This window comes from Sarcophilus harrisii, chromosome 3 (genome assembly GCF_902635505.1).
Source record: "Sarcophilus harrisii chromosome 3, mSarHar1.11, whole genome shotgun sequence".
NCBI classification, from domain to species: domain Eukaryota; kingdom Metazoa; phylum Chordata; class Mammalia; order Dasyuromorphia; family Dasyuridae; genus Sarcophilus; species Sarcophilus harrisii.
The window spans coordinates 81,072,322-81,094,175 of record NC_045428.1 but is presented as its reverse complement, the minus strand read 5'-3'; the positions used below and the strand labels follow the sequence as shown (position 1 = coordinate 81,094,175).

General features: G+C 40.0%; 1 protein-coding gene across 2 annotated transcripts in view; it reads left to right on the top strand.

The window, feature by feature from the left end:
- Positions 1 to 1,281: 1,281 nt before the first annotated feature.
- FAM117B (family with sequence similarity 117 member B) overlaps positions 1,282 to 21,854 on the top strand; it is a 101,692-nt gene continuing 81,119 nt past the window's right edge. The window contains exon 1 of one of the 2 annotated variants that reach the window (XM_031958312.1): positions 1,282 to 2,029. In XM_031958312.1, coding sequence (XP_031814172.1) covers positions 1,375 to 2,029 — 655 coding nt within the window. In that variant the 5' untranslated portion in view covers positions 1,282 to 1,374. The remainder of the gene's footprint in view (positions 2,030 to 21,854) is intronic. The other variant, XM_031958311.1, reaches the window with a different exon arrangement.

Genomic DNA, 21,854 nt, shown 5'->3' with positions numbered 1-21,854 from the left:
AAGCCAGGAAGTTCACTGAGCGAGGCAAGGAACAAGATCTGCTTAGAGTATCACTGGGAGAGCTGGGGGGAGGTCAGATGGAAAAGTTGAGAGACAAGAAGCCATTACAAGGGCCGAGATGGGGTGACAATGGCCCGGGGCGATTATCGCCCTCGCGGGAGGCAGAAGCTGTGTTCTAGAGACTGGCCAAGGCACAGTGTGTAGATTCGGCCCCCGGCGAGGAAGCAGGCGGCTTTGGGGCGAACCCTGAGCGCACGAACGGGGAAGGGGGGCAAGGCAGCTCTCTTTGGGACCTGTTGAGGTTGGCATTCAGGGGGAATGCCAACTTGGGCACAGCCCTGAGGCGGCGGCAAAGAGGAAAAACACACACAAACGACGCTCCGAAGGGGTCCCTAGCCCAACTCCCTGATTTACAAACGGGGACACTGAGGCCCCGAGCCAGTGCCTGCGGAGGGCCAGCCAGGGCCGTTGCACCCAACCACCTGCAGCAGCAGTCTCGCTTCTATCTCAGTCAGTCCTTTGTATCGTTTGGAAGACGTCCCGGCAGACGTCCGGGTGGGTGGGAGCCCCTGGAGGGGCCGGGTCCCGCGCGCTCAGGAAGGGAAGGGCTAGGCCTGGTCGGGGGTGCTTTCCCCCACCTCCCCCTATTTCCCCCCTCCCCCCCAGGAAGGGGCAGAGCAGCTGCGCCGGGCACACCCACCCTCCTCCCTCAGGGAGGCCCCGCCCCCGCTCCCGGCAGTCAGACGGATTTCTCTTCTCTCGGCACCCCTTGCCCCCTACTCTCTCCCATCCGGACCGTCTCCGTCAGACCCCGGCCCGGGCGCCCCCGCACCGGCCAGGGGAAGCGGCTCACGGCGCGTGCGTACACACTCACACATACACTCATTCCCGCACTACTAGGCTCCGGGGGGCGGGGTGACGGCGGGAGGAGGGAGGAGGAAAAGGGGCGGGCCCGGCCTCCCCGCCTGCCTCCGACAGCCAACAGGCTGCGAGAGGATGCCCCGGTCTCTTTAAGGCCGCGGGACCCTCGGCCCAAGCTACACGGCGACCAATCGGCGCGGCCGAGGGGCCCCAGCGCGGCTGACGCGGCGCCAATCGGCGGCCGTGGGGGGCGGGGGCAGCTCCGGAGACACTATTGTTGATGAGGAGCGAGGAGCCGCCGCCGCCGCCGCGGGAGCAGCTTCAGCAGCAGCGGGAGCAGCAGCTGCGGCGGCAAGAGCAGCGGCGGCAGCAGCGGGGGTCGCAGCGGCTGCACCGACTGGGGGCTGCCTGGCCTCCTGCCGTCTGGAAGGGGCCCGGCCCGCGGCCTCAGGGGCCTCGCGGAGCAGCCTCCCCGCCCCCCGCGCTTGCAGCGCGGCCCAGGGAGGGGGCGTCATGTCCCAACGGGTGAGGCGCAATGGGTCCCCCACGCCTGCCGTCCCTCTCGGCGGAGGTGCGGGCACCGCGTCCGGCCCCGGCCCCGGGGGCGCCCCCGGGAGCCGCCTGCAGCCCATGAGGGCCACTGTGCCGTTCCAGCTGAAGCAGCAGCAGCAGCAGCAGCAACATGGCAGCCCCACGCGGAGCGGCGGCGGCGGCGGCGGGGGTAACAACAACGGCGGCGGCGGCGGTTCTGGACCCCCGGGAGGCGGCGGTGGAGGAGGAGGAGGAGGTGGTGGCGGCGGCGGCGGCGTCAACGTCCCGCGCACCTCCTCGCGCAGCACGAGCCCCACGCGCGCCGGCGCCGGCGGGCCCAGCGCTCGCGCCAGCCCCACGGTCGCCACGCAGACGGGCGCGCCCCCGACGTCCACGCGGGGCACCAGCCCCACGCGGGGCGCGAGCGCGCGGGGCAGCCCTCCCCGCTCTCAGCCCCCGCCCCCGCAGCCGCTCCTGGGAACCGTCTCGTCCCCCTGCTCGTCTCCCATCCATCTTCTGCCGAGCGACGCCGGCGCGTCCCCTGCAGCTGCCCGGGTCCGACACCCGAGGCGGTCCCCGGAGCAGAGCCGCAGTTCCCCGGAGAGGAGGAGCCCCAGCTCTCCGGTCTGCAAAGCCGGTAGGTGCCGGAGGAGGCGCTGCGGGGAGGCCGGGGGCGGGGCGGGCGTGCGTGCGGGGAAGTACCCGCGCGCAGCGTGGAGCATGAAGCCTGCCCCGGGCGCCCGGTGGCGTGGGCTCGCGCGGCCGTGGCCGTTGGGGGCGGGGCTGGGGCGGCCTCCGGCTTGCTCGTGCTGCTCCGGGGGCGGGGGCCGCCGGCTGTTGGCCCCGCCCCCGACCAATCCTAGCCGCGTGCCCACCCCCATCCCCCCGGTTTCTTTTTTTGGGGGGGGGGGGGGAACGACAATAGTTCCATTGAACTGGAGGCCACCATGTGCCGGTTTGCGGGGAGGGGGCATGCCCGTGCCGCCCGCTTCCCCAGATTTTCGTTATCAATAAACCGGGAGGTTTGTCTCTCTTAGGAAGTAGCGTCTCCGTTGTTTGTTAAACGTGCTTTCTTTTCTAGGGAAAACAAACACACAAAAAAGCTACGGAAACCCTTGGAACGTGGACTAAAGCGAAAGGGTGGGCTTTGTTTAGTGAAGTGGCTAAGGGCCTGTTGCTTCTCCCCCCCCCCCAAAAAAAAAAAAAAAAAAGCCAGTATCCAATTCAGAGAGCTAGACAGCCCTCCCTCCTTGCAAGCTTCAGTTCCTGTGGGGCAGGGATTTTAATCAGGGTCCGTGAACCTGGTTTTTTTTTTTTTTTTAAGTTTTTTCGTAACGATTTCAAAAAATAGTTTCTTTTATAATTAATATTTTTTGCATCTAAAAGCTTTATGGTGTAAGAAAAGGTGACGCATTTCTGGGATTCTAGAAAGCTTGGAAGTCGTTGAACTAACGTCGTTTCATTACTTATTGATGTCAGCAGAAGATAAGATGCAGGGTTTTGTTTTTTTTTAATGGTAGTTCTTGTCTTCCTAGGATTATTGATATATTTGTAAAAGAAGATAGTTTTATATTAGATAAATAAAACATTTAGACTTTGGGGGAGCTTTAAGAAATTGCATTTCTTAAAACCAAGCAGACGTTGGCTAAAATTGTTTAGGACGGGGACATCTGTATTCTCAATCAAGCATAGCAGAGTGTATTTGGGTTTGTGATGGTAGGAGTGTTTTTGGGATATAAAAGCTGTGTGTCTGAGAAATTGTTGTTTTGGTTCACTCATCAGATTCCTATTTTAAGAACATTTCAGTGTTCAGAAACATGTTTTTTTTTTTTCAATTAATAGATTACTGTTTTTCAGGTTAGGAACCTGTCCTTGGAAAAGAACAGCAATAGGCATGGGTTGTGTAGGTATTGTCATATGAGTAGTTGATAGAAATGTACAAAGAAGAGGAACTTTAGAGAGACTGAAATGGTAGTGTCTGAAAAGGGCTGGACTGTTGTCTGGTTACTTCCTTGTTAGAGTTCAGTGGAAACTGGGAGGGGTACTTTTTAGCTATTTGGTTGTACTGCCTGTGTGTTTTTGTTATCTTACTTCCTGGGATTTCACATTGAAAATAGAAATTTTTGTCAATCAGGTAAACATTAAGAGCCCGCTATGTGCCAGGCACCGGGCTAAGTGCTGGCGGTTAAAAAAAAAAATAGTCCCTGCTCTTAAAAAGTTTACAGTCTAATGGGGGAGATGAAGTACAAATAAGTTTATACAAGAGCAAGCTAAATATTGGATAAATAAGAAATAATTAACAGAAGGAAGGCATTGTGTAGAATGTGGGACTTAAAGGAATCTAGAAAAGCCAGAAGGCAGAGATGGAGAAGGAGAACATTTCAGCACAGGGGAAGCTGGAGAAAATAAATGCCAGGAGCTGAGAGACAGAAGGCCTTGTTAATACAACAGTCAGGAGGCCAGTGCCACTTCCTTGAAGAGTAAGTTTGGGGAGGAAAGTGTAAGAAGACTGGAAAAGGAGGAGGGGGCTAGAACATGGAGAATTTTGAATGCCAAACAGAACATTTTACCTTTGTCTCTGGAGGCAATGGGAAACCACTGGAGCAGATTGTCTGGGAGTAGAAGAGACTGGAATAGGGAGATGACATCAGGTCTGAGCTTTAGGAAAAACACAGTGGCTGAATGGAAAAAAGATTGCATTCGGGAGAGACCTGAGGCAGCAACTACAGCAATGACCCCAATGGGAAATGGGGAGCACCTGCCTTCGTGGTGGTCTAAAGGTGAACTCTCCAGACCTTAGCAACAGTTTGTAATTGGTGAGGGCTCTGCTAGGGTTCTGAGGAGGTGGGGCCATAAGGTTGCCCTCTACAGAAATAGGGGAAAAGATAATGAGTTCTCTTTTAGAGGTAGTCAAGTTTAAGACCTCCACCATAATCCACTTCTTGAGGTCAGAAAGGTAGTTGGGGATGTTTGAAGCAGGGTTTGAGAATCATCAAGCCTGCATCTGGCAGCTAAGCCCATGGATACCCATGGAGATTACCAAGGGAACTAATGTGCCACAAGAATGGGACAGAGAGGCAGGGACTTGGAGCAGGACACAGCGAAGGGATAGAGAAGAAGTGGTCAAGAACAGTTCTCTGGGAGAGGCTGCAAGGAGGTCAAGTAGAAGGAAGATGAAGAAACCATTGGGTTCAGCAACTAAGAGAATAGTAACTTCAGAGAGTGGTTTGGTTGGAATTGTAAAGTTTTGATAAGGGCTTAAAAGAGAAAATGAGGCACCTACTGTGGAAAGTTTTATGGAATTCAGCTCCAAAGGGCAGAAGAGATAGTAGGACAATAGCAGAAGTGGAAGGAGTGAGTAAGGAGAGGGAGAGATTGAAAATAAGGGAAGAGAGTGGAGATGATAGAGGGCCAATTTGCTGGAGATGAGATGAAATGGGATCACTTGTACACAAGCAGAGGGGTGAATTCACATGAAATGGGGTGAAGGAGGAAAGAAGGGAGGAGAGGACAGTCAGTATAGAGTTGAATAGATTTCATTAACAAGTTGAGATGAAGGGAAGAAAATGACTGAGGAGAATATAATCTGAGAGAGAATTGAGTCTGTATTTTCTAATTTTGGGTGAAGATGTTTTGGAATTTCCAAAGAGTTGGAGGATGAGATATGTTTTTTAGAATATAATTTGTCTTCGAATGTCTGTGTCATCCCAAAGTCAGTTCACAGTGGCAGGGAGAAAGATGGAGCTTCTAGGTAAGCCAGTGGCATGATGAAAGGTGACTAGAGAGTTAAATGCCTTTTATTGGAAGGCTCCTCCCATTTCCATTTTAAGAAGAGGAGGAGGTCCTTCAAAACTGTACATACTCTTCTCAGTGAGCCCCAAACTGCTTTTGTCATCTGATGTTTCCTACCTCTTTAACATTATAAAGTCTTACATCTTTTAGAGCAGAGAGGGATTTAATCAATACATAGGAGAAAACTGAGGCTCATGGAGTTTGCGACTTGGATAAGTCATACAAGTAGTAAGTACTATGCTGCAAAAAGTTTTTCAACTTCATTTATCTCCCCTTTGCTTTCACTCCAGAATAAAATAATCTGCTCAGTAATTCATACTAAAAAAAAAAAAAAAAAAAAAAAAAAGACTGTCTTTCCCTTGTTAAGTTTTTCTTTGGTATACTTTGAGTAGAAATTGTTAGAAATTTTTGGATAGATGTGATACCACTTGCCTTCTTCCCCCAGAGAGTATAATGTGACTTCCTCCCCTCCTTTAATAGAGATAAAAATCGAGTACTGCTCTTTACACTTCAGTTTCCTATTGTCATTCCAGTTTTTGCCCATAAAAAACCTAACAGTGGTCAGGGAGTATAAACTGTTTATTTTCCTGTACAGTTGGATATAACTCACTGGGTAACTTGGACCCAAAGTCATTTTGTGCAACACACTGTCCAAGCTGAAGCTTGCCAACCCTAATAAAGTGATTAGTTCTAACCCTTCCTAAGGGTGACTTCAAACCAAAAGTTCTGCCCCTATTATGAAAAAACTGGCAGGAAAGATTTGGATCTGGATCTTGGGTTTGTAGCTTTTTGTAGCCTCAGTTTCATCACCTATAAAGGGGAAAAAATAATAGTAGCAGTATCTATTTCACAGGGTAGTTGAGGGTAAAGCTTAGTAAATTTTTATCAGGATGATCAGCAAAAACTCCCTCAGAAAATTGTGGTATAGGTAAAGCTTGTCTGATCCCTACCTCCCCCTTTGCTCCCTATTTTAACTTGGGCCTGGGTGTTGAGAGGACCAGTCAGTACCTCTAAGTGGCAGGGTCATCAGGCCCTTTTTAGTGTTCCTCATCTTACCTTTGCAGTCCACCTTATGCTCGATTCTCACCTGTAACTCCCAAGAAGCTGAAGCATTCAGAGCAGCCATACTAACTGCTTTGGCAGACAGGTTGTAACCCAGATTGAGAGCACTTGATGATCACAAGGCTGTAGGTGTGTTAGTGGGGTATCTACCCCAAGTATGGGAAGACTTTCCCTGGTAGAATGTGCAGGTGAGAAAGCTTGTTGCAAAGGCTGGAGCAGGGGCTGTGGACCTTGGTAAGGCAAGGGAGGATGCCAGTGTTGTCCTTGTATCCTGGGCCATTGCCACTTCTCCTGACTTTTGTCTTGCCATTAAGTTTTGAGGACTTTGGAAGAGAGTGAGACCTATGAGTTTGTGCAATTCCACTTTACTTAAATCCAGTCCATCCATGGGTCAAGATCTAGCCTTCTGATGTCTCTGGTCCTCTTCGAAGGACAAACAACAGTAACTTATGCCTAATTATGATACAGAATGATAATGTCATTATATATCTCATTTACTTTAAATTTTATTGAAATACATGGTCACACATGTCTATGTCTTCCTAGTTTTATAGTTTTGCTGCTCATATGTATCCCCATGGACAGTGAATGACCAAACTGGATTGCCCTTTGCTCCTGTCTGCAATAAATGGTGTGTTCTCATGACCTTGTATTTTGGCTCTTGTTCTTGCATCTGCCCTGTGATGCTTTGCCTTCCCATCATTGCCCATTTTGTAAAACACAATTCAGATATGTCACCCCCTGTAAGAAACTTCGCCAGAGGTTTTTCCCTAGTCTGAATCTCCTCAGATTTCTCATTGCTTTTTGTTTTAATTCTAAGGGATTTCTCTCTAATCTGTCTCCTTGCATTGATTGATACCTTGTCTTGAAAACAGAAACTATCTTTTCTAAACTTTTCATCTTTCATAGTGCCTCTGGTGTGATGCTGATGCTGAATGTGTGCTTAATAGATGTGTATATTTCTGTTCTGTGTCATGAGAAAACCAGCCTGGCGTATCACATCTGAGGCTAGGCCCAGGTACGGAGTTGGAGGGCCATTTCCAAATTTTGTTTACAGAGAAAATCCTGACCTAGATGCCCCCGAGAGCTAGAATGATGGGACTGAGGTGTCCAGGTTGCCGTGTTGGGATGGCCACAGGGCCCTGTCACTTTCACCTTTAGAGGGGCCTGGGATTGCCCTCAGCCCTGGGGGGACTCCTTGCACCTTTCCTAGTAGGATGGCCCTCACAGCCCCCTGGTCATTTCTTCTTCCCCATCCCCACTGCTGGGTTATCTGCTGTCATTCTTTTCTGACGGCCTTCATTCTGTGCCCCATGGGCCCTTCTTTGAGAGGTCTCTCCTCTTCCTCTCATTGATAGCCGGTGTGATAGACTTAGGCTCTCAGAATGTGTGTCTTGCACAGACAGTGCTAGTGGACATCAAATTGGGCCCAGAATTAAGCTGGAAGACTAGAGCCAGTTGGATTGCCATCAAGCTATGACAACTTCCTTTAAAGGGACCCACCCTTCTCCCAGAAACAAAAGCCCATTAGTCTTCCGTTGGGGTTGTATGGCTACAAGTCATGGAACAGTAGTTTCTGAAGACTTAAAACAGTTTTTTACCTATGATTTTTTTTAAAAGAGAAAAAACAGTGTGTGAGCCTTTTATCCTTAGTGCCTTTTACTTTAATGCTCTGGTTATATTATTCTAAGTGTAAAGCCTTTTGAATTCTTTGTATTTTCAAATGTCACACTGTAAAAAAGTAAGATAATAATAGCATATTGTTCCTAATTTTTTTCCATATTTCATATGGGAGTTTTTTGTTTGAATAACTCATTGTAATTTACATGAGGATTTTTTTATTGATAATTTTTGTCTTTATATCACCCATCACTACCATTTCCAGTTATTTAATTTTCCTCCCTTAGGGTTTCCTTGTATCAAAGAATTAAAGAAAAGGACAAAAATTCAAAAGTCATCACATGTGAATCTGACACAGCATTCCATACCCATAATCCTCCCACTTTTGTGAACAAGTACTCCATGAGGCTGATGCATAGAGATAGCTTTCAGATTCAAGGGACCCCAAGACTAGAGAAGTGAGTGCTTAACAATAAAAATACAATACAGTATATAGATAATGTTAATTTTTTTTTGTTTTCTGAAGCAATATGTTGTCCTGTTTATGAGTTTGGCATCACTGCTCTAGTCGAGCTGATATTCTGGAAAATAAGGAATTACCTTGGCAACATTTCTGACAAGAGATCATTTAACGCCTGATTGAAGACTTTATATACAAGAAAATCCTCAAGTTGACTATGTCCTAAAGTAGTCTATTCATCTTTTGTATGCTTTTAATTTCTTTTTTTTAAATAATAACTTTTAATTTCAAAATACATGCACAGATAGTTTTCAACATTCAACCTTGTAAAAACTTTGTTGTTCTGTAATTTTTTTCTCCCTTCTTTCCCCCTGCCCTCCTCCCCTAGACAATAAGTAATACAACAAAGGTTAAACCATGTTCATTTCTTCACATCAGTAATTATCATGCTGCATGAGAAAAATCAGATCAAAAATGAAAAAAAGCCAACAACAAAAAGATGAAAATACTATGTTGTCATCTACATTTAGTCTTCATGATCCTTTCTAGATATAGATAGCTCTCTCCCTCACAAGTCTGTTGAAATTCGTCTGAATCACTTCATTGTTGAGATGTGATCCATCCATCCATGTGTGTCATCCATCACAGTTGATCATTACATAATCTTGTTGCTGTGTACAATATTCTTTTGGTTCTACTTACTTCACTCAGCATCAATTCATGTAAACCTGGAGTTTTCTCTGAAATCGTCCTGCTGATCATTTTTTCCCTCCAGGTCTTTGGGAATGTAACACAGTTTTTTTGTTTTGTTTTGTTTTTAATAGCTTTTTATTTACAAGATATATGCATGGGTAATTTTTCAGCATTGACAATTGCAAAACCTCTTGTTCCAGCTTTTCCCTTCCTCCCCACCCCCACCCCTAGATGGCAGGTTGACCAATATATGTTAAATATAATATAAGTATACATGTCCATACAGTTACTTTGCTGTACAAAAAGAATCGGAGTTTGAAAGAGTGTACTATTAGCCTGTGAAGGAAATAAAAAATGCAGGCGGACAAAAATAGAGGGATTAGGAATTCTATGTAGTGGTTCATAGTCATCTCCCAGAGTTCTTTCTCTGGTTGTAGCTGGTTCAATTCATTACTTCACTATTGGAATTGATTTAGTTCATCTCATTGCTGAGGATGGCCATGTCCATCAGAATTGATCATCATATATAGTATTGTTGTTGAAATATATAATGATTTCCTGGTCCTGCTCATTTCCTTCTTGTTGATCATTTCTTATAGAATATTCCATATCATTTACATACATAACTTATTTAGTCATTCCCAACTGATGGGCATCCACTCATTTTCCAGTTCCTTGCCACTACAAAAAGGGCTGCCATAAACATTTTTGTGCTTCTAATTTTTAGGAAGTTTCTTGTTTTGATTCCAAATCTATTTCTTAGTGTCTTTGCCCTAATGCCTATTGCCTTTAGTTTCCCAGAGTATTTGAAGGCAGTACTATCAGAAGTGGGCAGTTAAGTGACACAGTAGATTAGGGCCTCATTTTTCTGAGTTCAAATCCCTCCTCAGACTTAGTAGCTGTGTCACCCTGCACAAATCATTTAATCCTGTCTGTCTCAGTTACTTCATCTGTAAGATGAATTGAAGAAGGAAATGGCAAACTACTCTAATATCTTTGCCAAGAAAACCCCAAAGGGGGTAATGAAGAATCAGACAACTGCAAAAATAGTAACTAAATAACAAAACCCATCAGAATGATACCTGGGGTAGGTAGATCCTTCCAAGCTAAAAAGCATTCTCATACTGTCACATACAGCCCTTCCCCATTGCCTTCTCACTTTGAAATACTCTTTTGCTCCACTTGCCCCTGAAACCATTGGAGAACTTTATTTTTTCAAACAAAGTTGAAAATACTGTTTTGATCCACATCTGATCAGTCTCCATAGTTCTTTTCCTGGATGTAGATGGCATTTTCCATCCCAAATCTATTGGAATTGCCTTGGATCACCTCATTGCTGAGAAGAGCCAACCCTATCATAATTGATCTTCATATAATCTTGTTGCTACAATGTTCTGGTTGTTCTGCTCACTTTACTCAGTATTAGTTCATGTGAATCTAGGCTTTTCTTTTCTTCTCCTCTCCTTGCTTCCTCCCCCTCTCCCCCTCCTCCCCCCGCAGTTGGGGTTAAGTGACTTGCCCAGGGTCACACAGCTAATAAATGTTAAGTGTCTGAGATCAAATTTGAACTTGGGTCCTCCTGACTTAAGGGCTGGTGCTCTACCCGTTGCGCCATCTAGATGCCCCTTGACTTTTCTAAAATCAACCTGCTCATCATTTCTTATAGAACAATATAATACTGTGTTACATTCATATATCATAACTTTTTTTAGCCATTCCCCAACCTAGAGAACATTTGATTTTGAGGAATGGCCTAAATCAGTTATACTTTATTTCTATGCCATATTTTACATATTGCAAATTGGACTTTTTATATAATGTCTTCCTCTATTAAAATAGTAGTTCTCTTCAAGAGCAAGGGATGTTTTATTTATTTATTTATTTATTTATTGGACTCGTTTTAGGATTTAGGATTATCAACAGTAGTACCCTTAGTAAACCATTAATCCTCCTTGACTTGAAAAGTATAAAGCCAATCATTTTCTGTATGACTCGTCCAAGAAGAGTTTAAGTTTGGTGTTAAGCCATTGAGTGACTTAATTTTTATTGTGGTAAGGTTTATGGGGAGAATACTTAAAACTGATGAAATCATGGATTCCTGAATTATATTCATATTAGGATACTTGGGATACTAGATACTTAGGATAGCTAGAAAGGTACCTTTTATCTAATCCAGTTCCTTCATGTTACCAATAAGGAAATAAGATAATGGGTCAGATTGGACAAGTAGCCAGAGCCAAGGCAGCTCAAACTTTATTTGTATAATTTGGCATTGCCTGTTAAATATATAAGAATCTAGAGTTTGACATGTGGACTGGACTGCTTCAGTTTTACACCCTTGACAATAACATTGTTGACAAATAATTTCCACAATTTATATTTTAAGTAGGGTATCTGAAAATGGAAATTAGTACCTCTCATTTGTAGTTCCTCTTTTGTTTTTAGATCAATGACCTTATTTGTAGGCTATGAATGATTTACTACCTTTATCTCAGTAGGTTATGACTTTTCCTTTCATTGGAGTGAGCCATTGTTTGGTCTTGTTAAAATATCTGAAGAAATTCTTTTTAATGGAAATTAATATTCAGGTATAGTGGTGAGAATACCTTAATTGTATTTTTAGAAATCCTGTGCTATATTTTGTTTTGACAAACTCATTAATAAAAATTGAGGCAGAGTACTATAGAGGAAGGGAAAATGTATTTGGAGCCCATGCAACCTCAGCTTTATAGAGTCTGTTTCTTAAAATTCTAGCTGTCTGTGACTGTGGGCTTCACATTTATCCTTTTTGAGCCTATATTTCCTCTTGGTTGTGTTACTTAGGTTTATTTTATCTACTTTAATTTCATGCTACTTAAGTGACTTGGGTGGCGTGAAGAATTTTTTAAACATGAAAACCATAAAAATGTTCAATATTATTAGAACAGCTCTTTTTCAAAATTAAGTGAATTACTTATTGAATATTTTGACTATGCATATATGTACATATCTACATGCTGGAAACCAATCTATCCTCTAACCAGCTCCCTAAATAATCTGTCTAAAGCACAAGTCTTCTCACATCCCTCTGTTGTAAAACTTTTACCAGCTCCCTTGTTTCCTGTAGGATTAAATACAAACTGCTTAGCTTGAAATTTTGGATTCTTCAGTCTGGCTCCATCCTACATTTTTAACTTTTATTTCATGATACTAAGATATACATAGAATGAAGGTTTCTTAATCTTGTAGCCATAGACTCCCAAAGAGGGATATTTCAGGGGACTTCTGACCTTCAATGGAGAAGAAAATTTGCATCTTTTATTTTTATTAACCTTTAAGAGAAATTTAGTCTTTCGTTGCTCTCAGTTCTGAATTAACAGCAACAAAGCCTTGAGAACTCCTGCTATAAAGGCATGGGCAATCAAATACTGGTCTTGGACTCTTGTAGACCTGAATTAATCCTACATGTGTCAAACTTGCCAAGGGACCTTAAGGGCATATCACTTAAACTCTGGTTAACAGACAGCTCTTTAGTATTTAGCTACCAAGTCCTAGTCTGAAAATAATCCGAGGAAGTCCCAGGTCTTGTTTTAACTTTCTCATTTTGCCTTGTCTTTCCTTTTGTATATGTTGCATCCAAAGCAAGTTTCTTTGGGGAAGGGAATCTTTGGTCTCCTGAGAACCTATAATGGGCATCAAATAAATTATTTTGAATTGAGTACTATGAAGTACCATCCTGCTTTCCTAGAAGTTTAGGTCTCTGGGGAGAAAGACAGCATAACAGGTAAAAGGTAGACAGTGCATGATTAACTGCTAATTTAGTCCAGTGCTAGGAATTTGGAGGAGATGGCATTAAAAATTGAGAAAGGGGTGGGGGGGAGTGTTGGCTTTGAAGAACAGAGAGGACCTGAGAAGAAAGCATTAGGAAAGGGTTAACCTTTCGTGCTGTGTGACCCTGGGCCAGAAAAAGAAAGAAAAAAGAAATAGAACTATATAATTCTATATAAATTAATAAAGTAATTTTGGACTTGGAAACCACTAGAGATTCTAATAACAGCTAGCATTTATAAAGGCTATTTTGTGAAGTACTAGGTTGGGGAAAATAAAGATTACAGAGAAATACCTAGAAATAAAGTAAGTTATCAATTATAGAGATGAATGTTTTGAATTATTCTCTTCTAGAAGAGGGATGCAGCTCTGTTATTTTTTATATGAAGTTTTTTTCCCCCATTCCTGGCTTAAGTAGAAGTAGTAATTAGTGGTTAGTTACAGGGAATGTGGGTAGAATATCAAAAGTCCAACAGTAATTAAAAATCTTCTGATTGAGTTGAAATTCTAAGAAAATAGCTAAATACTCTCTGAATAAATAAAGGAATCATTATCTTGATAGGGCAGATATTGTATTTCTTAGGGTAGTTAAGTCATTCATAGTTGATTATCATATTGCTTTTTCACGTACAGTATTCTGGTTCTGCTCAATTTATTTTGTATCAGTTCATGTAAGTTTTCAGATTTTCTAGAAGCAATCCTGCTTGTCATTTCTTATAGCACAGAAGTATTCCATCACAACCAAATAGACCACAACTTGTTCAGTCATTCCCCAATTGATGGGCATCCCTTAATTTCCAATTCTTAACCATCACAGGAAGAGTTGTTATAAATATTTCTGTACATTTAGATATTTTTCCTTCTCCTTTAATTGTTTTGGGATACAGACCAAAATAGTATTGCTGGATCAAAGGGGATATGGTTTGATAACCTTTTCAGGCAGAGTTCCAAATTGGTTTTCCAGTATGGTATGGATCTACTCTCTTATGGTTGTATCACAACTCCACTAACAGAGCATTAGTGTCCCACATTTTCCACATCCTCTCTAGCATTTGTCATTTTCCTTTAGCTCATTTGATAAAGTATGATGTGCTACCTCAGAGTTGTTTTAATTTGCATTTTTCTTAATTAGTACTGATTTAAAACATTTTTTATGTGATTCTAGATAGCTGCTTCTGAAAATTGCCTATTTTTATTCTTTGGCTATCAATTGGGGAATGACTTAGATTTTTATAAATTTGACTCAGTTCTCTACATATTTGAGAAATGAGGCCTTTATTAGAGAAACTGTCTATAAAAACTTCCCCTTCTGCATGTTTTAATTTTCTCCATTTCTTCTAATCTTGGTTACATTGTCTTTATTTGTACAAATCCTTTTTAATTTAATGTAATTGTAATTATCCTTTTTATATCTTATACTCTGTCTCATTCATAAATTCTTCTATCCATAAAGCTAATAGATCGTATTACATGTTCTTATTATATTTCCCTTTGTGTCTAGATCATGTATCTATTTTCACCTTATCTTGATAAATGATGTAAGCTATACTGATTTTCAGTTTTCATAAGAATTTTTATTATGTAGTGAATTTTTATCCCCAAAGCCTAAATCTTCGTTTATTAAACACAAGGTTACCATAATCATTTACTACTGCATATTATATCTTCTTTGTTTCACTGCCCCACCATTTCTGTCTCCTAGCCAGAATCAATAATCTTAATAATTATCACTTTACAATATAGTTTAAGATCTGGAACTGCTAGACTGCCTTATTTACATTTCTTTTCCATTAATTCCTTTGATATACTTGACTTTTTGTTCTTCCAATTTTTATTAATTTTTTCTAGCTTAAAATTTTGGGGGTAATTTAATTAGGATGTCATTGAATAAATAGATCTGTTTAGTAGAATTGTCATTTTAATTATATTGGTTCTGCCTATGCATGGACGATTAATATTTTTCCAGTTACCTAAACTGAGTTTATTTGTCTAAAAAATGTTTTTTAATCATGTTCATGTAATTCCTGCGTTTATCACGACAACTTTAGTCCCAGGTATTTTATTTTGTCTACAGTTATTTTAAACGAAATAATCTCTTCCTATCACTTTTTGCAGGGCTTTATTCTAATCTTTAAAATGCTGATAATTTTTGTGCATTTATTTTATATTCTTCTACTTTGATAAAATTACTAAATTACTTTCAAGGGTTTTTTTTAATAGGAATGAGTGTTTTATTTTGTTAAAAGCTTTTTAATGTGTCTATTGAAATAATCAAATCTTTTTGTTAATTATGTTATTGACATGGTCGATTTTATATTGATATGTGTTCCTTATATTGAACTAACCCTGCATTCCTTGTACAAAGCACACTTGGTCACAGTCTTTGGGATAATATCGTTGTTTTATTTAGGATTTGCATTGACATTTGTTAGTGAAATTGTTCCATAATTTTCTTTCTCTGTGCTCTTCCTGGTTTAGGTATTAGCCCTATCTAATTATTTCTTAATTCATGTTTTTATGACTCATTATTGAATATAATTTTTATTGTATTATGATGTGAATAGGATGCATTTAATATTTTTTCATTTGGTTGTGAGGTTTTTATACTCTAATACATGGCTAGTTTTTGTTAAGGTGCTACATACAACTAAGAAAGTATATCCCTTTCTATTCCCATTTAGTTTTCTCCAAATGTCTGTTATATCTTGACTTCTATAAAATTGTATTCATCTCCTTATTTCTTGTTTATCTTCTTGTAACTCATGTAGCTTTTTCTTTAAGAATTTGGTTGCTGGGGCAGCTAGGTGATACAGTGAATAGAGCACTAGCCCTGAATTCAGGAGGATCTGAGTTCAAATTTGTCCTCAGACACAATACTTCCTGATTGTGTGATCCTGGGCAAGTCACTTAACCCCAATTGCCTCAGCCAAAAAAAAAAAAAAAAATTGGTTGCTATACCATTTGATATATTTTAGTATTGATATTAGTTTATAGTCCATGATACCTTGTAGCAAAATATGGCAGTTTCCCTGCTTATCTATTTTAATTAGCTTTATTTTTGCTTTTGCTTTGTCTGAGATTTTAATTGCTTTGCTTGAATTGAAAGTTAGCAGAAACCTAAAAGATTCTTCTCTAGTACCTTTTTTTACTGTCTATTTCAAGTACTTTTTTTAAAAAAAAAAAATAACATTATTGGATTCTTTTAAAAATATATATATATTATTGGATTTTGATTTTTAATCCATTCTGCTATCCATTTCTATTTTATGAGTTAATTCCATTCACAATTAGGATTACTAAATGTCAATTTTCCTCTATCCTATTCTGTCCCCATTTACCCTGTTCTTTCTCAAATTTTCTCCCTTTTAGACTTCCTCCCAACCTTTTTATTGAGAAGGTAAGTCATGGTGCTCATTGTACATTGGAAATCATGCAAGATATATTGCTACATTAGCTATGTTCCCCTTCCCCCCCCAAACAAAAAAAAAAGAAAAAAAGAAAAAACTATGGGGGGAATAGGCTTCAGTCTATACTTAGTTGACCAATTTTTTCTCTGGAGAATTTCTTTTATTTATTTTTTTATCATGAGTTCTTTGGAATTGTCTTCAACTATTGTATTGATTGGAATAAATCTTTTATAATTGATCTCATTACAATATTGCTGTTTCTGTGTACAATGTTGTTTTGGTTCTGTTCACTTTGTTTTGCATCAGTTCATATAAATCTTTCCAGGTTTTTCCTGAGAACATTCCACTCATTTCTTGTAGCACAATAGTATTCCATCACAACCATATTATACCATAACTTGTTCAATCACTCCTTAATTAATGGGCATCCCTTCAATTTCCAGTTCTTTGCCACCACAAAAAAGAGCTTCTACAAATATTTTTGTACATATAGGTCCTTTTCCTTTGATCTTTTTGGGGTATTGCTAGGTCAAAGAGTACACCCTTTGATGGCCCTTTGGACATAGTGCCAATTGTGTTCCAAAATAGTTGGATCACTCCACAACTCTGTCTGCAGTGAGTTGGTGTCCTAATTTTTCCATTTGTCTTTTATAAGTGTGAGGTGGTAGAGAAACTTGTGGGAGGATCCTGGGAAGATGGTAGAACTGTAGGTCAGAAAATTACAAACTCTCCAGATTTTCTCCACAAACAGTTTTTCACCTCGGGGCAAACATAGGCTGCTGAAAAACAAACAAAACTTGGGGCAGAATAGGGTCCTCCTGGGACAACCTGAGAAGGCTCAAAGAAAGATCCCAGGGCGGGGTTTTAATAGGTGTGAAATGTAAATACTACTGTCTAGTTCCTCAAAAACTGCAAACAGAAGCCCTGAGGCTAGCGAAGTTCAGAGGTAGTCTCTGCTAGGTTTCCCAGTGGTTGTACACTGGGAAACTTTCACAGTTACTACACAGCAGTAGGAATTGAAAGTCTTAAGTCCTGGAAGACTTAGGGAATGAGGGAATGCCAGGCCCTAGGGAGAAGGAATCGGGACATTTGGTGAGTGCAGAAGCAGGAGAGCAGGGAGCTGGCTGCGGCCACTTACAGGAGAGGGGAGCAACATTTGATTTAGGGTTCCAGGTGAGAGAGAGGAGCTAAGGTGAAGCCAGAGACACCATTGCCTTCCCCTTCCCTCCAGAACTAGAATTAGTTAAAAAAAAAAAAAATGAACAGGAAAAGAAGAAAGAACCCAACCATAGCAACTTACTATGAGAATAGGGAAGACCAGGGTTCATCTCAGAGGACACTAAAGTTTAAAAAAAAAAAAAAAAAAAAAAGCACCTTTTCTCCTCCAAAGAGTAATATCAAATAACTATTTGTCCAGAAAGAATTTGTAGAAAAACTCAAAAAAAGACTTCAAAAATTAAATGAGACATATTGAAGAAAAACTTAAAAAAAAAAAAGAAATTTTTTAAGTTGGCCAACTAGAAAAGGAAATAGAGTATTAAGAAAATAATTTTTGAAAATTAGAATTGGACAAGGGGAAGCCAGTGAAGTTATGAGATCAAGAAATAACAAAACAAAATATAAAGTATTGAAAAAAACAGAAGAGAATGTGAGAAGAGAACATATAAGAAAATCAACAGATCTGGAGAACTAGATCAAGAAGAGAGAATATAATAATTGCACTACCTGAAACCTGTGACCAAAAAAAAAAAAAATCTTGACACAATCATGTAAGAAATAATATAAGAAAATTGTCCTGGAATAATAGAACAAGAAAGTAAAGTAGAAATAGAACAAATCCACTGATCACTACTTCAAAAAGACCCTATGTGGAAAACACATAGGAATATCATTGCTAAATTACAAAATTCCCAGATCAAAGAGAAAATTGTATAAGAAACAACAAAAAAAAATCAAACACAATTCAAATATACTGGAGCTACAATTAGAATTGTGCAGGAGTTATTAGCAACTACAGTAAAAGACTGCAAATAATATGTATTGACTATCAAAAGAATTAGTCCATGGCCAAAAATATATTCAACAAAACTATAATATTGAACAAAAACAGTAGCAACAAAAATGTGCTTTCAGAACTTTGTCTCTACGAATCCTGAACTCATTAGGAAATTTTATATTAATTTTATTAACACACACACACACATAATACACACAATAAGAACAAATTGGTTTTTTTCCCATAGAAATATGTACCATATGTATAAGATTTACATTAATAATTGAGTAATTCAAAAGCAGAGCTGAGTATGCTCTGATTTTAAAGAAAATCTGTAGGAAAAGGTAAAAATAATGATTATGCCATATGAATGAGGTGCAAAGGGCCTGGGTAGTTTTGAAAACCTACTCACATCAGGAATGGGTTAAATAGGGACAATGCATTTATGTACCATGGGTATAGACCTTCAAGTATATAAAGAGTTGGGATGGGGGAGGGAGGGAGTAGGATGAGATGGTGTATAGAAGAGTGTAGATTTATGGCACTGGGATCAGGTGTGTAGGTTAATGGGAAAAGAATGAAAAGGGAGGGAAAATGGCATATGATAAGGTAAGATAGAGAGACTTTAGATTAAAGGGAGTGTGATAACTTCTGTAGAGAGATGGGAATGGGATAAAGAGGGAGGGAAAGGAGATAAGGCAGGGATTAATAGGTGGGAGAGGTTAAGTAATAGCCAGGCAAATTAAGGAGTAGAATTAAACTAGAAAGAATTCATTGAGATAGGAAATAAGTTGTATACAAACTAACTAGGATCAGGAGTAGAATTCATTAGAAAAAAATAGGGCTAGTAATCTGATCCAACATAAAGTCATATTTGAAGATTCAATCAAGAGAAAATCTATATTGTGTCAGCCATATTAATATTTAGATGCTTATCTATATATGTATGCACATAGGGGGGTATGTGTGTATCTTATGTAGGTATGGGTGTCTATGTATATATAAATATACATATGTCTATAGGCATATATATATATATATGAATAAATATACCCATGCTTAACTGTAGCCTGATTGAAAGAATTGGGAGACATGAAGGGGATGAAGGGAAGGATAAAATGAAAAGTGCACAGTAGAGAACAAGAGTAACTTATAAGGAAGTAAAGATGGACAGTCATGAATATATAATCTTTTATTATATAAGCTAAATATGCTAAATGGAATTTTATTATTACATTTTTTGAATTCTCCTTGATGTTCTGTTGGATATATGACAGTTTTTTTCCCCTCCTGTTCTTTTATAGTTTGCTATTTTGTGTTTTTAGTTTTATGTAAATAAAAAATAGTTCTTTTTTTAATACCTTTTTATTGACAAAACATTTGCATGGGTAATTTTTCAACATTGACCCTTGCAAAAACTTCTGTTTCAAGTTTTGCTTTCCTTCCCTCCACCCCCTTCCCAGATGGCAGGTAGTCCCATACATGTTAAATATGTTAAAGTTATGTTAAATACAATATATGTATACATATTTATACAGTTATCTTGCTGCACAAGAAAAATTGGATTTAGAAAGAAGGTAAAAATGACCTGGGAAGAAAAACAAAAATGCAAGCAAACAATAGCGGAAAGAATGTAAATGCTATGTTGTGGTCCATACTCATTTCCCAGTGTTCTTTCACTGGGAGTAGCTGGTTCTGTTCATTGCTGATCAATTGGAACTGATTTGGTTTCTCTCATTGCCAAAGATAGCCACTTCCATCAGAATTGATCCTATTACTATTGTTGAAGTGGAAAATGTTCTCCTGGTTCTCTCATTTCACTTACCATCAATTCATGTTAAGTCTCTCCAAGCCTCTCTGTATTCATCCTGCTGGTCCTTCTTACAGAATAATAATATTCCATAACAACCATATACCACATTTTACTCAGTCATTCTCCAATTGAAGGGTATCCATTCAATTTCCAGTTTCTAGCCACTACAAAAAGGGCTGCCTCAAACAAAAAATGATTCTTTTTATAAAAAAAAATGGAAAATTCCTGTAAATTTTCTCTTCTGTTTTTTGTCTATCTTCTAGTTTTGGCTACATTGGTTTTGTTTTGCAAAATCTTTAAATATTTCATATAATTAAAATTGTCCATTTTATCTCTTGTTTGATCATAAATTTCTCTTATCCATAGATCTGATAAGTTTTCATGCTCCTTGAATTGGCTTGTCTTGTGAAATGTTGGTCTTTGCCTAATTTCTGTCAAACTTTTCCAGTTTTACCATCAATTTTTGTCAAATAATCAACATCAAGACTTCAATCTTCAGATTTATCAAATTCTAGATTACCATGATCATTTACTAATCCTATACATAGTGTACTTACAGTCAGGTAAGGGATACTGTGAATAGAGCATGGGACTTGGAATCAAGGAAGACTTGTTTTCCTGAATTCAAATTTGGTCTTATCCAGATACTTATTAGCTATGTTACTCTGAGCAAGTTACTCGTTTGCCTCAGTTTCCTCATTTGTAAATAGAGTTAAAGAAGGAAATAGCAGACCACTTCAGTACCTTTGCCAAGAAAACCTCCAATAAAGTCATGGAATGTATATGACTAAAATGTCTGAACAACAAAATTGTATGCCTAACTCTTTTTCTCCAGTACCAGATTGTTTTGATGATGACAGCTTTGTAACAAAGACTGAAATCTGTTTTAATGTTACTCCTTTTTACTTCATTTCCATATTCTCCATTTCTGTGTCTTTGCATTCCCAATAGAGTGATCTGTGGATTCAGGTTTTTCTATTCTGCCAGTTCTTGTGCTGTGCAGCCTATTAATTTTTGTCTACCAATTCTTAATTCTTTTCAGTTATTCAGTAGTGTGCTGTGTTAGACACTACCTTCAATCCATAGCAGCCTCTGCCTCATCAGGTATTGAATCATTTTTCTAGGCTTTGCAATATTTATTCATAGATGTCTGAACTCCTTTACTAGATCTGGAAGCTATATTTCCTTGTGCTTTTTAATGTTTTCCCTGTTGATTATCTACTTATACTCAAGGTCTTTTTCCTCCTGAGATCTTTGGTAATTTCATTCTTTCCCCCCATTACTCTTTCTTACTTTCTACCAGACATACTACTGATGTTTATTTTCTGGGAGACTGAATCAGGCCAAGTGTCTCAGCCCTCCTTCCATGGTTCACCAGTCAAGGTTTTCTTTGCCCCAACCCACTTCTGGGTGGACAAAATTGGCCTCTGCTGAATTGGATCATTTTCTCCTTGGGCTTGAGTGCTTATGTTACCTCCTTCCCCCCCCACCCCCAAAATGTCCTTCTAGGTTTGTTGCATTCTGCTTTCTTGATAGAGAACACTGCTGCACAGCTACTGTAGTCTGGGCACATTTTCCCCTTGGCACTAGGGGGTGGGAAGGGTGTGGTTAGGACATGGAGTTAAGTGTTGTTGTTAGCCTATCTTTCAGGTTGGAGTACCCTTGGAGGGCACTGAGAATGAGAGTATTGAGTGAATGCTGCTAGTCCATAAAAGTTTTTTTTATTCTGTTTGGATTTTTGGATTTCTTGACCAAGGAGAGAACCAAAATTGTTTTATTCCTAGCACATCATTTCTCTTTTTTAGGGACTTG